Genomic DNA, 15,740 nt, shown 5'->3' with positions numbered 1-15,740 from the left:
ACCCACAGTGAAGTGGCAATAGCCCTAAATGTATGTGTCTTAATGGCTCTGCCTGAAAGGCTCCTAAATAAGTATTTGCTATGGGCCTACTGTGTGCCTACCCACCCGACTGAACATTAGCTACTATCTCATAAGATCCTAAAAAGTGTGACGGTTACTCCTAGAGGTCATCAATTTAACCTCCCTCCCAGTGCAGTGGCGTGCCCTCCCCACCCCCAGCCCAGGCACCCCTGCTGACCCCCATTCAGTCCCCACCTGCCTACTTCTCGGGGTGGAAAGTGAAGCTCTCTCTGAGTCAGACATTCCATCTGTGGATTGCTCTACTCGTAAAAAGTTCTTCCCTATTTTCACTCAGAGTCTGAGTCATTAGATATTTTACTCAGGGATCCTGGGTCGGTCAGCTTTTTGGGACTATCCAGTAAAAAGCTATTGTCATTCACAAAGGTTTGAAGATGGCTCTCCAGTATCCCTTTGGGCATCTCTTCCCCGCATCCTTTAGTTCTTCCCATCTCTAAACCAAACATCTCTGGCTCCCTTGAATATTCCTCTGTGACACAGTTTCCCAACCTTATTCACTGAGTCACCCTCCTGGATATGCTCGAGTTTGGCAACTTGAAAAGATGGCAATGTCCTTTAGAGAGGCAGTATAGAGACGTGGTGAGGACCAAGAACTCTCGAGCCAGGCTGATAGGTCTACATCTTGATTCTACCGCTTACAAGCTGTGTGACCCTGGGCAAGTTACTCAGCTTCTCTGTGGTTGTTTCCTCATCTATAAAATGGCAATACAACAGTGTCTACCTCATAGGTCATAGTGAGGATTGTGTGAGTTAAATGTGTCAGGCACTTATAAAACAACCTGGCACACAGTAAGTGCTATGTAAGTAGGTGGTGTTATCATCTGAAAAAGAAAAGAACAGCGGAGAGGATGACTGAAGCCCCCATCAGTGGGCCTCCCCTTTCCCATAGGCAGCAGGCCTCCATCTTTCCTCCCTCCCAAGTACACCCTCTCGCAGAGCAGCTGCAGATACCACCCAGCGCTTGCTCCTTTCAATTCCACAATAGCCGATCTGTAGGGCCAGATTCACCAAGGGCTGTGCAGAGCTCAGATGCCCAGCTGGGAGCACCCAGACCCTGCACACTTGCTCCAAAGCAAGTGATGCCAGCCAATCTGTGAGAGGATGCTCAGTGGCCATTCAGCCATTGAAGAGTAGGACCAAGCAGTGACTCGGGTAGGCAAGTCCCCACAGAACACAAAAGCTACAGTGTTCGAGCATAAAGCATGCTCCCTCCACCCTCATCTTCTTGCACCCCTCTGCACCTGATGGAGACCCAGGGCGTGCCAGTCCTCTCATTGAAAAGAGGAGAGTGGTGGCTCCCACCACGTGTGAGAGATTAGATGAGTCAGTTGCTAGACAAGTCCTTCCTGCACGTGGATGGATCAGGCCCTATCCTTGCCATCATTTACAAATTAAAAACTTACTTCCATATGACTGCCAGTGGCTACAGGATTTGTTTTTGGGTGATGAAAATGTCCTGGCATTAGGTAGTAGAGCTGGTTGCACAACCCTGTGAATATGAAAAACTACTAAATTGTACACTTTAAAAGATAAATGTTATGAAATGTGAATTACATCTCCATAAAGCTGTTATTTTAAAGAACAAAACAAGGTGGCCAGCCCACAGGCCACAGTGTGCCAGCCTCTGGACTAGCTTACCTAGCTCTCCCATTTTACAGTTTAGCAAACTGAGACCCAAAGAGGAAGGAAACTAACATTTGCAGAGCTGCAATTATGTGCTAAACAGTGCACATTTTCATATAAATTATCATAGGCAATATCTGGTTGTTTGAAACAAAAGCAATTCAAGGAAAAACACAAGTAAAACAAGGAGTCAGGTGCCCTGGACAGAGGAGATGTTCAAGTTATGACAATAATAATATGTTTATTAAGTTCTTACAAAAAGGAAAAAGAAAAGCACAAGTTGCCCAACAGTGGGTCTATTTACCATCATGCCATCTATACATAAAGGATGGGCTTGAATTTTTAACACTGATTGCTTTAAAAAAAAAAGTCAGCATTACACGTGCCAAAGAAGGCAGAGGGAGCCTCCGCAGGGCACCATCCATGATCACATACAGAACTGGCTTTGTCTGGGGGCATCCAAAGGAGCCATTTATGGCTGGAGGAGCTCAGAACGCTCCAGCTTACGGATGCAGCCAGGTCTTAGGACTTTTCCTCAAGAGGCCTCTGCACCATCTGGGGAGAGACCCACAGGGCTACTCTGGGTAAGACAGGTCTACATTCAGCCAAAAACACATAGCCTCTGGACTCTTTAGACCTCTAGGCTCATCAAAGGTAGGACAAATCCTCTCCAGCCTCTGAGGATGCTCAGCACTCTGGCCGGCCAATGTTTAGTCAGCAGAGCTAACAAACTCACAGCAGGCAAAACATCGACACCTTCCAGACTTGCTGGGAACCTGGAATAGGGAGGTCCAGACGGTAAACCAGGTGTTTCCAGGACAAGCTAGTCACACAGCTCAGGCCGGCAGGGTGACTTCAGGAAGCTCAGTTCTCCACTGTGGGGGCAGGGAGGACCTAAAAGGGAACCTCAAGACCTCCTTCACAGCTCAAGCCCAGGCACCTGGGAAATAAGATGCAGTTCCCTAGGTGTGGGAAATACAAGTCAGAACTATAGAAATGCTGACAAGGGCAGCCCAGTGTCTTTGCCAAAAAGCCACAGAACTTTTTCTCTGCACTTCCAACATCAGAACAAAGGCTCATCAAGAAGAAATTACAGCTCCCCAGGCCCCTCTGTGCAAAAAAATGACCTCAGGAAATAAAAAAGGATGTATATGTGCGCATTAGTGGGAGAAGAGTGATTAGAACGAGTAAAACTGGGAAGAGCATTAGTGCCAGACAGAGCTGTATGAAGAAAGACAGTTCCTGGAATGTGGAGCTCAAAGATGGGAAACAGAGCACATTTTTTCACATAGAAGTAACATTATGAATGGTGTTTTATTTTCTATAATATTATTAGAACTATAATCCATCTACACAAAAAATTGAAATGGCCTGGAAATGTATTTGTTAATAACCACTAATCAAGCACATCATTGCTCAATACCATTACAGTAGATAACAATTTGGTAGTAGGTATCAAATGCCTTAAAAAAATGCATATCCCTTCTTTTTTTTTTTTTTTTTGGTGAGGAAGATTGGCCCTGAGCTAACATCTGTTGCCAATCTTTCTCTTTTTTTTCTCCTCAAAGTCCCAGTACATACTTGTATATCCTAGTTGTAAGTCCTTCTATTTCTTCTACGTGGGATGCTGCCACAGCACAGCTTGATGAGTGGTGTATAGGTCTGCACCCAGGATCCGAACTGGCGAACCCTGGGCCACTGAAGTTGAGCACACAAACTTAACCACTACACAGTCAGGCCAGCGCTATAAAGTGCATGTCCTTTTGACCCAATATTCAACTTCCAGAAATTTAATCCCTAGATTTCCAGGATTCATGGTACATTCATACAATGGAATACACTGCAGCCATTAAAAAAATGACATGGAGTTACATGTCATTAACTTGGAAATAAGTTACATTATAATTATTTGAAGACAATGTTATAAAACAATAAATGATATTAGACCGTTTTTGTCCTAAATAATGATAAGTGTGCACAAAGAAAAAATATCCAGAGAGTTATAGACTTAATTGTTGCTACTTCACGGAGCTGAATTCACTGACTTCACCTTTCCACCTTGTGTACTTCTGTATTGTCAGAATTTTTTTATAAAGTGTGGATACTATTTAGAAAACAATGAAAATATTTCTCTTTCTAATTATTTACATCCCTAATATACATACATACATGCATATGTAAAATAAGCTTTTATAATACATCATTTTACTAGCTGCATAGTGTGGCTATGTAATAACTTGTTTAAGCAATTCTCTATTATTGGATATTAAGGTTGTCTCCTAATTTTTTGCTACTATAGGCAGAACGTAGATGGAAATCCTTGTGGCTAAATATTTACACATATTTTTAATCATTTCCTTAGAATAAATTCCTAGAAGTAGAATTTCAGGCTCAAAATGTGGGCACAATTAAGGCCTTCTGACCCATATTGCAAAATTATCCCATAAAAAATCACTGCCAATTTACTTTCCTAACTGCCATGTGAGGAGGTCACCTTTTCCCTTCACCCAAGACTGAACATGACCATTTTTTTCCCAATTTTTCCAATTTGGTAAGCAAAATGACACCCCATTCCTTTTATTTGTATTTCTTTAATTACTAAGGAAAGTGACATCATTCGTATTCACTTATTAGCTATTTGTTATTATTGTGTGACCTGCTTATTGATATCTCTTTTTTCTGCTAGGATCTTTTTCTTTCTGGCTTGTAAGAGTTCTTTACATAAAATTAGCCCTTTGTCATTAGGGCTAATATACGTTGTTTGCCTTTTAGTTTTGTTCAAGGTGTTTTCTACATTTAAATTTTAAATTTGTATATATTTTCTCAACAATAAAATGCACTCAGGATTCCAAATTACTGCCTTTTAAATAGGCATTTGAAATATAACCAGTTGTACACGTATGGTCTTGTGTACCAGCTACTTTATCATAAGTTTGCGTATCTTTTCTGCATGTCAGCTCCTTGAAGCACAGGTCATGACATTTCTTGAATCCTCCATAACAACAGAGCTCGTGGCCCAGAACACAGCAGAGCTCCAAAATGTCTGAGAGGAAAAAATACTGTATCTGGCATTGGCTTTGAAACAATCCAGTTTGGGGTGGGAGATGAAAACGGGGAAGAGATGAAACAGAATCAGCCGCATGTTAATCACAGCTGAAGCTGGGTGATGGGTACATGGAGTTCATCACACTATTTGTACTTTTTTGTATATTTGAAAATTCACGTAATCAAAAGGATTTTTTTTAAATGTTTACTTGATTGGTCAATAGCATCAGAGAGGGGACTTCTGGAATAACAATGGTGATGAAAATGAATTACACATGCATCAAGGCCACTTTTGTAGCAGTTGAAAAAGTTAAGTGCACAAGTCTTGAAATGAGGCAGGCCTGGGTACCGATCCTTTCCAGCTTAGTGACCTTGAACCTGTTATTCAACCCCTCTGAAACTCGGTTTTCTGTTATAAATAAATGTATTAATAACTACCTCAAAAAGTCCTAGTGAAGATTACTGGGTGTAAAACTCAGCGCCTAGCACCAGGTAGCCCTCAATAAAGAGTCACCATCACTATTACTCAGTGATGCATAAGCTTGACAAACTCCAGCCGAAATTTCCTGGTGGTGGTGATGCAGCACCGTTCCCCTGCGGCTGTGATTTCAGTTAACCAGCTTGGGCACCGGACAACTGCTTGGCAGAGGTCTTGGTAGAACCGATATCGGGAATTACGTTCCCAAAACCCAGAAGAGAAAACAGATAAGACCACAGCAAAGGAGAAAGCAGTGACTCCCGACCTTACTCAACAGGTCCCCGTAGGGCTTAACTCACATTCCAACGATGCATCAAGAACAAGAGTGATGAAGCCCTCACAGCAGCGGGTCATTTGCAGCTTGGACCAAATATTGGCATCATCTGAGGTGCTTGAAATAATACAATGTCTGGGTCCCACTCCTAGAATTTGATTTAATGGTCTGGGCTGTGGACTAGGTATCAAGCTTTTTAAAAATCTAATGTGATCTAATGTGTACCACTCTGCTGTGTGAGTTGGGGTTGGGGAGTAGGGAGGAAAGAGAGGACAAGGGAAAACAAAGAAGAGAACAGAGACCACTGCATCCCACATGAACTCCGTTAAAGCCAGCCCAGTCATGTGGTCCCAAGCTGTGTCCCATGCCGGACAAATCCAGTCCCAGTAGGTCCCCTCACTCCCTCCATAAATGTCAAGAGATTGTTACTGTGTAATAATTCACAGGGCTAAAATATGTTAACACCACCAGGATGCGTGAATAACAATATTCTAAAGAATATCAAAGCAACGTAGCTGGTCTCTGGGTTTTGGTCTTTAAAAAAGTCCAGCTAAGTGACAGTGGAGGTTGGGAGAGGTTTGTCTCCTAGCCCTTTGGCAGCCTGTCAAGGCGAGTGAAGTACACTCAAAGAGGCAGCCTCATTTTGTGAAGTTATTGCAGTGTCTTTGATCAAGGGAAAAAGCACATCCATTTCAATCACTGTAACAGTGACGGGCCGGCTGTCTGGCTGCCTCGCTGCCCACGGGGGTGAGCCAGCCTCGAGCCTGCAGACACATGGCAGTGCTTAGTGTGTCAAACAAATGAGAGGTTCCTCGCTGTCTACCCAACCTCTGCTGAACTTTAGGGACCCTCATTTAGCAATCTGCCTGGACTAATCTGGAAGTTCCTCTCCCTGGCACATAACCACCTGGCCCAGCCTGGCCTCACCAAACAAAAGCTGGCCAGCGGCGATCTGTCATGAGGCAGCAAGCACTTCAGAACCAGGAGGGCAGGGGTCAATCGTTCTCATAAGCAACACGCTCAGGATTACACAAGCCTAGAGAAAGGGACAAAAACATTCTGCCTCCCCCCTCTTACCTCCAGCCCCATCTCAGCCCCAGACATAGCTGAGAGACGTCTGACTTTCTCTCCCACACATGAATTCTCGGCAGTGCAGTTTCAAATATATACACAAAGATCATCTGCATTCTTTTCACTAGAATAAGTAAGGGATAAAAAGTTGATGAGGGAGCTCATCAATTTTCAGACTTAGGGAGGTTCAACAAAAGGTCTTCTTTTCCTTAAGTGACATCACCCCTAACATCTAGGGCCGACTTGGTAGCAGAACCAGCATAGAGACGGGGATGATGATGATGATGATAATGACAGATATTTATACAGCATGTACGTGTTCCAAGAGTTTTACACGCGTTAACTCATTTAATCCTCACCACAACCTTATGAGGTAAGCTATAGTAACACTCATTAATAATAGGAATAATAACAGTAACCTAATAATATGTATAATATAATTATTATTATTAAATATAATAATGGAGATAATCTTCTCCATTTTTCACAAAAGGATATTGTGACCCAGGGAAGTTCAGCAGCTTGCCTAAGGTGGTGGGGCTGGGATTCACACCCAGGCGGACTGGCTCCAGGATGGGTGTGCTAACCACTGAGCAACACTGCCTTGTTCCAGTCCATACCGCAGAGCCTCCTTTAAAGCTGCCAGTTCAGAGAACAGCAGAATACAGAGGACTGCGGAGGGCTTTGGAGCTAGAGGGATCTGAGTTTGAATCCCAGCTCTGCCACTCCTCGTCCCGCTGTGGTTGCATCACCCGTGAATGGGGCTTTCACCCACCTCACTGGCCTGCGGTGAGGCTTAAATGAGAAAAGGAACAAAAGCATCGCTCACAGGGTCGGCAGCCAAGGTCAGTTTAACCCAGTGGCTCTCAAGCCTGGCTGAACATTTGAATCAGCTGGGAACTTTTAAAAATATGATGCCCGATCCCTACCCTACCATCCTTCCACATTTCCACCCAACAGGCAGGCAGTCTGAAAGTCGCAATCCCCTAGGCCCAGCCCAGCAGTGAAACCTGAAACCCACCGGCCCAAAGGCCAGTACAGCCTTTGCCCCATGGATTCAGAATCTCAGGGAAGCTTATAAACCTCTGAAGCCTCTTCTTGCAGCTCTAAGGAAGGGGACTCCCCCAAATGCTGCTCTGTCCCACAGAGGAGTCACAGGCACCGGGACCACCCCAACCACACGGCTGACGCACACCTGTCCAATGACCTTCCCCACTTTCACCCAGATGGGCCTTCATCCAGCCACCTCTTGCCCCTAGGCTACGTCCCCACCTCCAGCCTAAAGGCTTCCCACAAGGGCACCCTGTTGTCCCGTGCTGCCCGCGTTTCAGAATAAGTCTGCGCCAACATCAACACAGCCAGCGTTACTTTTCCACAAAGCACTAACAAGAAGACCATGCAGGATGAGAGGTGGGACTGCCTGAAAGGAAATTTTAAAATCTGAGTGCACACACATACACTCATGCAGACACGCACACACGCACCCGCACACACACACTCCAGGAACCACGGTCTACTTTGCATTCGAGGGAGCACTGCTTCATTTGAGGACTCGGGGTAGGAGAAGGGAAGCACAGAGGGGCAGCAATAAACAGTGAAGGGAATACTGGGGTTGCCCATGGAAACTGGCTGGGATAAGAAAAAATAATCAGCCCACATTTGACAGAAGAGAAAAATGGAGACAGCCAGCAGGGAGGATGGGGACCAAGCAATGCCAGTTTCCTGGCTCAGACTCCCATGCGCCTTTTCAGGACCCACTGCCAGCTGGCAAGGGGTGGCAGGGAGGGCCCGGGAGGGGAACGCAGGCACCAGAAGGTAGCACAGAGGGGTGTCAAAGAGCCCTCAGCTGTCCCCCAGAAAGTGAAGGCCCTGAGCGGCCCCCCCTGCTCTCAGGCCCCTCCCCTGGGCCTCAGTCCAGGAACCAGGCCGGAGAGACTTGGCCCAGGCCTCACCTGGGTAAAGGAGCCATCCTCACTGCACTCCGGGACAAACACCGCCTCCTGGGGCTTCTTGGCTTGCTCGAGGGCCTGAGCCCGTTCCAGGCGACACTTGCTCTGGCCAGCGTCTAAAAGAGGAGAGAAATGAGTGTATTTCATATTTCCCTTGGATGCCACACTGGAGCCATGGGACAAAATGGCTGCCTGGTTCTAGGAATGCTAAGAGAAAACCACTCTGCCTATGGATGAGCCCACACACAACCCACTGGCTTTTCTAACGACACGAGGGCAGCAGCTAGCGAAGGCTGCTAGGCTTCATCTTCCTCTTAATGTTATTCTTAGAAAAGTGGGGGAGTGTATTTATACCAGGTTCTGTTTATTTTTTTCTCCCAAGTACCCCTAGCCCCTCCCAAGGAAAAAAATATGTTCCACTTCTATTATTTTTCACTGGGTTTATTAAAAAACGTGCACACCCAAAGGGTCTCAAAGATGTTTTATAGTTGAAGAATTGCAAGGACTTTCTTTGGAAAATCAGCCTGCTTAGCTTCCCATAATTCCTATAATGGCTCTAAGCAGGCCAGGGGCCACAAACTCAAATATCTACAGTGTGTAGGAGAATGATATAAATTAGAGAAGTAAGCTGAATGTGCAAAGAATGGCATTCAGTTTGGAAACACCATAGGGAGTGCTGAAGATTGTGGCAAACTGGAGAACAGGCTCCCCTTCAAAGGAGGCAGCTGCTACTCCACTCTAGTCACGTGTTGCCTTGTGGGAGGGAACACACCTAATATTACCAAAGCTTCCAATTTTTTATGACAAGTACAAAAATCCAGATTTTTATGTTGAATCTCCCAATTTTTAAATGTTGTCTCAAATGTTTTTAATATTTTTAAACATGTAAGCAGACCAAACCAAATACATCTGTTGGCCAACAGTTTGGAATCCCTATTCAGGAGCCAGCAATAACATCTTGCCATTTTAAGCATCTCCATTTACAAAAAAAAAATAGCACTAGCCAGATAGCAGCACATCTCTCTCGGCCCTAGCCAGTGGCAGTGTTGGAAAAGCAGAAAAGTGCTCATTCCTTCAGGTAGACCAGTCCTCCTTTACATATTCCCTGGCGGAAGGGGTGGAGGGATAGTAGCAAACCAAATGAACAGATTTATTCCGAGCTCCTCTGCAGGAGTGCGCTGTGTGGGGCGCTGTGGTGCCCAGACACCTCTCCTCAGCTGGGCGGAGGTGCACCCACTCACCCTTGCATCTCCCTCGATGTACCACACCCAGAGTCGAGTCTCTGCACTTGGCTCGCTGGTACTCGCACATGGACTCATAGGACCTGCCGTCGGAGGCACAGATGGGTTTGGGTTGAGTCCTGGAGCAGTGGAGGTTGCACTGAGGGTCACGGTCACTTATGAGAAACTAAGTTGGAAAAAAGCAAAAGGGTATAGAGGTTACTTTTGCAAGCAAAGTAGGAGTGACTCCATGACTTACAATACGGATTTGCCTTGGGGAGCAAGTCCAGAACAAATCCAAAGTTTATTAAACCCTAAAAGTGGAAGGGAACTGAGCAGCCACAAAGCCTAACCAAGGAAGGCATCCCATGCTAAGTAATTCACAAGCAGGATCTCATTAATCCTCGCAACAACCCTATGAAATAGGAATATTTCTTTTACAGATAAGGAAACTGAAACCTGAAGAGAGGTAACGCGCCCAATGTTACACAGCTGTAAGTGGTGCATTTGAACCTAGATGGGTCAGAAATCAAATCAAAGCTTTCACCAGTGGGACATCCGGCCTCTCCATCCATGCAGATGGTCATGTGACCTCTATTTGGGTACCTCCCCAAATCAGGAACTCACTAGCAAACTCTACATTTCATCTTTGGAAAGTTTTACTTATTAGAAAGTAGTATTGAGCCCTAAATCTATCACCCTTCAATTTCTGCCCACTGCCCTCTGGCAGAATACAAGTTAAGTAACTTTCTATGAGAAAGGGATTTCCTGATTTAAAAAAATAACAGTCAGACTGGGAAATGCTGAATTAAACAGGTTTCTCTACTGCAGGACTTCTAAGACACCTCTGCTACATTCTTATGCATTGCGAATCTCCAAGAGGTATAGTAAATTAAAGACAGATGCTGTAATTTATTTACTACTCTTGCCATTGAGCCATGGAGTCTAATTCCCTCCCCTTGAATCTGGACTGGCCTCAGTAACTGGCTTGACCAATACATGCTATGGCAGTGATGTTTTGCGACTTCCGAGCAAGATCATATGAAGTCTCACAGCTTCCCCCCAGGCCTCTTGCAACACTCACTCTGGGGGAAACCAGCTGCCATGGAAGAAGCCCAACAACCCTGAGACCGCCATGCTAGGAGGAAGCCCAAGCTGGCACACAGCAAAACCATGTGGAGAGAGAAATGCTCAACCCACCCAGGCAAAGAGACGTGTGAATGAAGAATCCTTCAGAGGAGTCTAGCCTTGGCTATCTTCTGACTGCAACTAACAGAGGAAAAGAAGTGACTGTGAGAGAGACCCAAGCGAGAACCACCCACCTGAGCCCAGTCAACCCATAGAACTATGAGAGATAATAATAGTTATTTTAAGCCATTAAGTTTTGTGCTAGTTTGTAACATAGCAGTAGATAACCAGATCGAGGGGCAGATACGGTGATGCATCTCCCAAACTAATTTGACCGTGAACCCCTTCATCAGTGAACTTCCGTTAACAACTATAGAACGCAGCTAGAAAACAATACCTGGGTCATACAGACCATGAGCTTCTGTTGAATAACCCAGGGTCAGACTGTACAGGCCTTGAGAGCTGGTCCACTCTTAGCCACCCCTACATGGCAGAGCTCTGGCACACTGAGGGCCCTTCATCAGGATGGGTGGAGGGAATGGATATCGCACACAGGTACACAGCAATGTCATGAGCACACATCTGGCCGTCAGTGATGCTGGAGTTAACTGAATAATCACACCAAGCTCATACAGGTTTAGGGAAGGTGTGACTACAACCCCTGTTTCAGATGGATCTGCAGACCCTTCGTGTGAAGCAAATAGGTGACAACTTACTGACCCTTTTCCAGAACAGCCAAGGGAGGTCCAGAGACAGTACCCCTCCCTTTAAGGGAGCGCTGGAAACACACAGCCCATCCTGGACGAATTCCAGGAGAGTCCAGCCTGTTCATTTCTGCACAGACTGCCTCTCAGCTGTACAACCGGACCCTCCCACTCCCTAACCTCATGCCTGGGTGCTGGCTGCTCCGCACAGGCAGGGAGTGGCGAGGGCGGAAACCATCACGCAGGCCTTGTCAGGATGGACACTGCATCTTGGCCTCTCTTCAGATCCTCTGGGCTCCCACACTCACAGGTTCAACCTGAATCCTGACCAAAGGCCAAAGGGAAGTGTTCTGAGAGTGTCTCATCATGGAGTCTAGTGTTCCAGGATAAGAATCAAGAATATAGAAAGTCAAATTCAGAGGAAGCCCGCCGCATCCAGGAGGGATGAGCTGACAAGAGAGCGGGAGCGGGCAGTGTCCTCCATACCTCAACCCTGCACGGGATCCCAGGCCTCAACTCCCCACAGGTTGCCCCCGCTTAAAACCCTGGAGTGATATCCCACTGCCCGTGGGACCTTCACCCAGTCTCCGAGGCCTGGCAGAATTTGACTCTGGGGCCCCCTGTCTGGCCTCAGCTGCTACTGCTCTGCCCTCGCCTCGCGCACCGCTGGTCCGGCACACCAGCCTGCTTTGCATTTCCCAGAGGAGCTATATCGGCACCTACCTCCAGGCCTTTGGACACTGTTCCTTCTCCCTTCCCTCCCACCCCTACTTCAGATTTCTGCTCACGTCATCTCTTCCAGGAGGTGTTCCCTGACTCTCACAGGTGGGACGGGCCCCCTGTAACAACCTCTCCTATCTCACTTCTCCGTCATGGCTCTTAACAGTTTGTGACGATGAATTGATTTGTGTGATCTGATTAACAATGGAAGGCCCAACTCTGAGCCCCACAAGGCAAGGATAAAGTCTATTTTGCACGTGAATACATCGCCAGCATCTAGCGCAATGCTGGGGCACTTGATTCTTTGTGGGAGGAAGCCATCCCTGTGGTGGCATTTCCCACGCAGCACTACTTCAAAACCAGCCGGTGCAATGGGACAGGCCTGGCCTCCCAGGCTCCTGCCACCCCAGGGGATCACTGGCCACTTTCCCACTCCCACGCTCTGAGCTGTCCCCTCCCTCCTGCCTTACACAGTGGACAGAGGTGGTCCCCAGCTTCCTGCCTTGGCTCCATCTCAGAACTTAAGTTATCTCTGAGGCTGAGAGGTGAGTCTCTTCTCCCTCCATCCCCAGCCCAGGCTCCTCTGCCACTATAAGCCCTCCCAGCCTACAACTGACTATGCACCAGGAAAACTTAGGAACCAAAGGTCCAGCTGAATGAGGCAGGCTTGGGAAGTCCTGGCCATAGTCTCCTGAATGGGCTCAGGAAACAGGCGGCTGCAACCAGAGAAGCTGGCCTCGAAAGTCTCTCTTCCTCCCTGTGTGGCTCCCTCAGACCCATTCCTTATCTGTTGGAAGCCTAGAAAGGCAGCCAGACCTGGCTCTGCAGTTCTGCCTGGGGAGGAGCAGACGCCCAGCCAGAGGGTGGGAACAGCGTCCTTGCACCCAAGCTTCCAGGCCAACCAGTGGCCTCCAGGCTGTTCGAGGGCAGGTCAAGGCACTGCTGTTGTCACACTACTCTCTCCTTCTCCGTGGACTGTGTGCTACTTTCCTGAAGTAAAACCCTGCTTTTAGGTTCTTTTTTTCAGGTTCTTCGCCATGCGAATCAGTAGGAGCCAAGGAACAGCATGCCCCCTGTTCTCATGATCACACAAGAACAGAACTACCTGTATCTTCCAAGGAATTCATCCTTGGTCCCAGAGGGATTTGTTAGCCAGACCTCAAGTGTGAAGAGTAATAAGAACTGATAGATCACTTTCAACATGTTATCACTTTCAATACGTTGTAACACATCACTTTCAATATGTTAACAATTTAATCTTCACAATAACTCTATGAGGGAGGGTATGTTACAATCCCCATTTTACAGGTGAGGAAACTAAAGCCCAGAGAAGTTAAGTGACTTCTCCAAGATTAAACAGCATGTACGTGTCACTGCTGGAATTGACACCCAGGCTCCAGAGCCATGCTTCTAACCACTACTCCACACTGCCTTTCATTATTACAGAGCAATGGTGCAAAGAGAAAGTGAAACAACTGCAAAACTGGATTCACAAAGTCAGAGTCTGTTTACCAAGAGCCCACTGTATATAGACACCAAGCTGCTAAAGATCCAGATAAGACAGCCCTGACCTCCAGGTACTTGAGGCCTACTGTGAGGAGCTCCTCGCAGGGCTCTTGTTCACCTTAAAAAAACAGGGATCAATAGGGGCTGACCCTGTGGCCTAGTGGTTAGGCTTGACATGCTCCACTTCAGCAGCCTGGGTTCAGATCCCAGGCACAGACCTATACCACTCATTGGCGGCCATGCTGTGGCAGCAACCCACATGCAAAAGAGAGGATGATTGGCACAGGTGTTAGCTCAGGGCAAATCTTCCTCAGCAAAAAAAAAAAAAAAAAAGAAAAGAAAACAGGAATCAAGAAAGAGAAAATTTCTTTTCAAACTCAAGAAGGTTGCCCCATTGTCTCCCCCCCCAGCTCAGGGGAGAGGACAGCTACTGGCGTCACTGTGGTGTTGAACTACAGGCCATAAATTTGGTTTGGAAATGGCTTGCTCTGGGCCCACAGAGTCACCACAGCAGCTCTGCCAGAGACCAGCTTAACTATATTAAGTTGCAAAACAGGTTAAGGAGCTTCAGAAGAAGCCCCACCCACCCCAACCCATGGATCTCCTGCCCAGCTTCAGAGGAGCTCCCAAATGCTTCCCATCCAGGAGTGACTGGCCCCCAAGTCAAAACGTTCTGAGACAGCACGGGGCCATTGCTAAGACCATCTTCAGTCATCTGTGTTGTCTCATTTTCATCTGTTTTAGGAACTATGTGTGTTTGTGATTGTTTTTGGAAAAAAAATGTGATGAGTTCTATAAAAGAGAGTTTTAATAGGATCACCCAAACCTCCAAACACTGCTTGTTCAGCCATCGGTCATCTATTCAGCAAGCCAGCACTTTGATGAGCCCAGCCCTGCAGGGGGCCTGGGAAGCAGACCACAACCAACGAAGTCCTCGATGAGCTGGGGTTCCAGGGCAGAGACAATGAGCAAGTGACATCAGCCATACAGCAAGTGGAAAGAAGATGCAGGACCCAAGAGGATTTAATCCTAGGGACTCCACAAAGCTACAAAGCCACACAGTCCAACAGAACGTTCTGCAGTGACAGGCATGTTTTATATCTGTGTTGTCCACTGTAGTAGCCACAAGCCACATGGGACTATTAAGCACTAAAATGTACTGAATGCAACTGAGGAAGGAAATTTCCAGTTGTGCTTCGTTTTAGTTAAATTTGCATAGCCAGATGTGGCTAGTGGCTACCACACTCAAGAGCAAGGCTTGAGGGGAGAGCAGAGAGGCCCACCCTCACTGGAGTTTCTCCTCGTTGAGCCAAGCTAAGACTGATTGGACCACGGGGAGAAAAGAAGCAGATCCTGAGGCTAATTTCTGCATTTTGAAACTGGCGATGAAATCAATTCACTCCTTATGGGTCGACAGCAGGACATCCAAAGAGTCCATCACAGTCCACCTGAAGTCACAAAGGCGGCTTTTCCCTCTCTTCTGCAGTAGACGGGAGGCACTGGCTGGAAGTCCGCAGTTCTCGGGGCCCACGTCAGTTCTCCAGGCCCACAGACAAAACTCAGAATCTGAGTCACCCTGCTGGGACTTGAGCCCCCAGGCCACAGAAGTCTGTTGTGGGTTCAAGAGCAACCATGATTAGTGGAAATTTAGGGTGTTGGGCAGTGGCAAGTTGCCTCCCCAACTAGGCAAACACTGACCCATTTCCCCCCTGGGGGGGAAATAGTATTTTCATAAAATTCCTCACATACATTCCCTTCCTTCTTCCTAACCAAAAGACAACAAAAACAAAATAACTATGTTAAATATGATTGCATAATATGGAAACCAAACAAAAGGGGCTGGGACAATTGTGCGCTTGCAATTATCTCCTACTCCCACCCTCTCTCCTTAGGGAGTGAATGATTCCAAGGCAAACACACGGCATTTTGTGTTCTGCTCCCATT

The 15,740-nt window shown here is 46.8% G+C and overlaps 1 protein-coding gene across 5 annotated transcripts in view; it reads right to left on the bottom strand.

Annotated features, from left to right (window-relative positions):
* Positions 1-15,740, bottom strand: part of SMOC1 (SPARC related modular calcium binding 1) — a 144,017-nt gene that overhangs the window by 63,708 nt on the left and 64,569 nt on the right. For all 5 annotated transcript variants that reach the window (XM_070513883.1, XM_070513882.1, XM_014867213.3 and 2 more), the window contains exons 2-3: positions 9,760-9,925; positions 8,522-8,634 (exon numbers count right to left, since the gene is read on the bottom strand). In XM_070513883.1, the coding sequence (XP_070369984.1) occupies positions 8,522-8,634; positions 9,760-9,829 (183 nt within the window). In that variant the 5' untranslated portion in view covers positions 9,830-9,925. The remainder of the gene's footprint in view (positions 1-8,521; positions 8,635-9,759; positions 9,926-15,740) is intronic.

This window comes from Equus asinus, chromosome 7 (genome assembly GCF_041296235.1).
Source record: "Equus asinus isolate D_3611 breed Donkey chromosome 7, EquAss-T2T_v2, whole genome shotgun sequence".
Classification (NCBI taxonomy): domain Eukaryota; kingdom Metazoa; phylum Chordata; class Mammalia; order Perissodactyla; family Equidae; genus Equus; species Equus asinus.
Note: the sequence above shows the minus strand (reverse complement) of the source record. Positions and strands in the feature narration are given on the sequence as shown.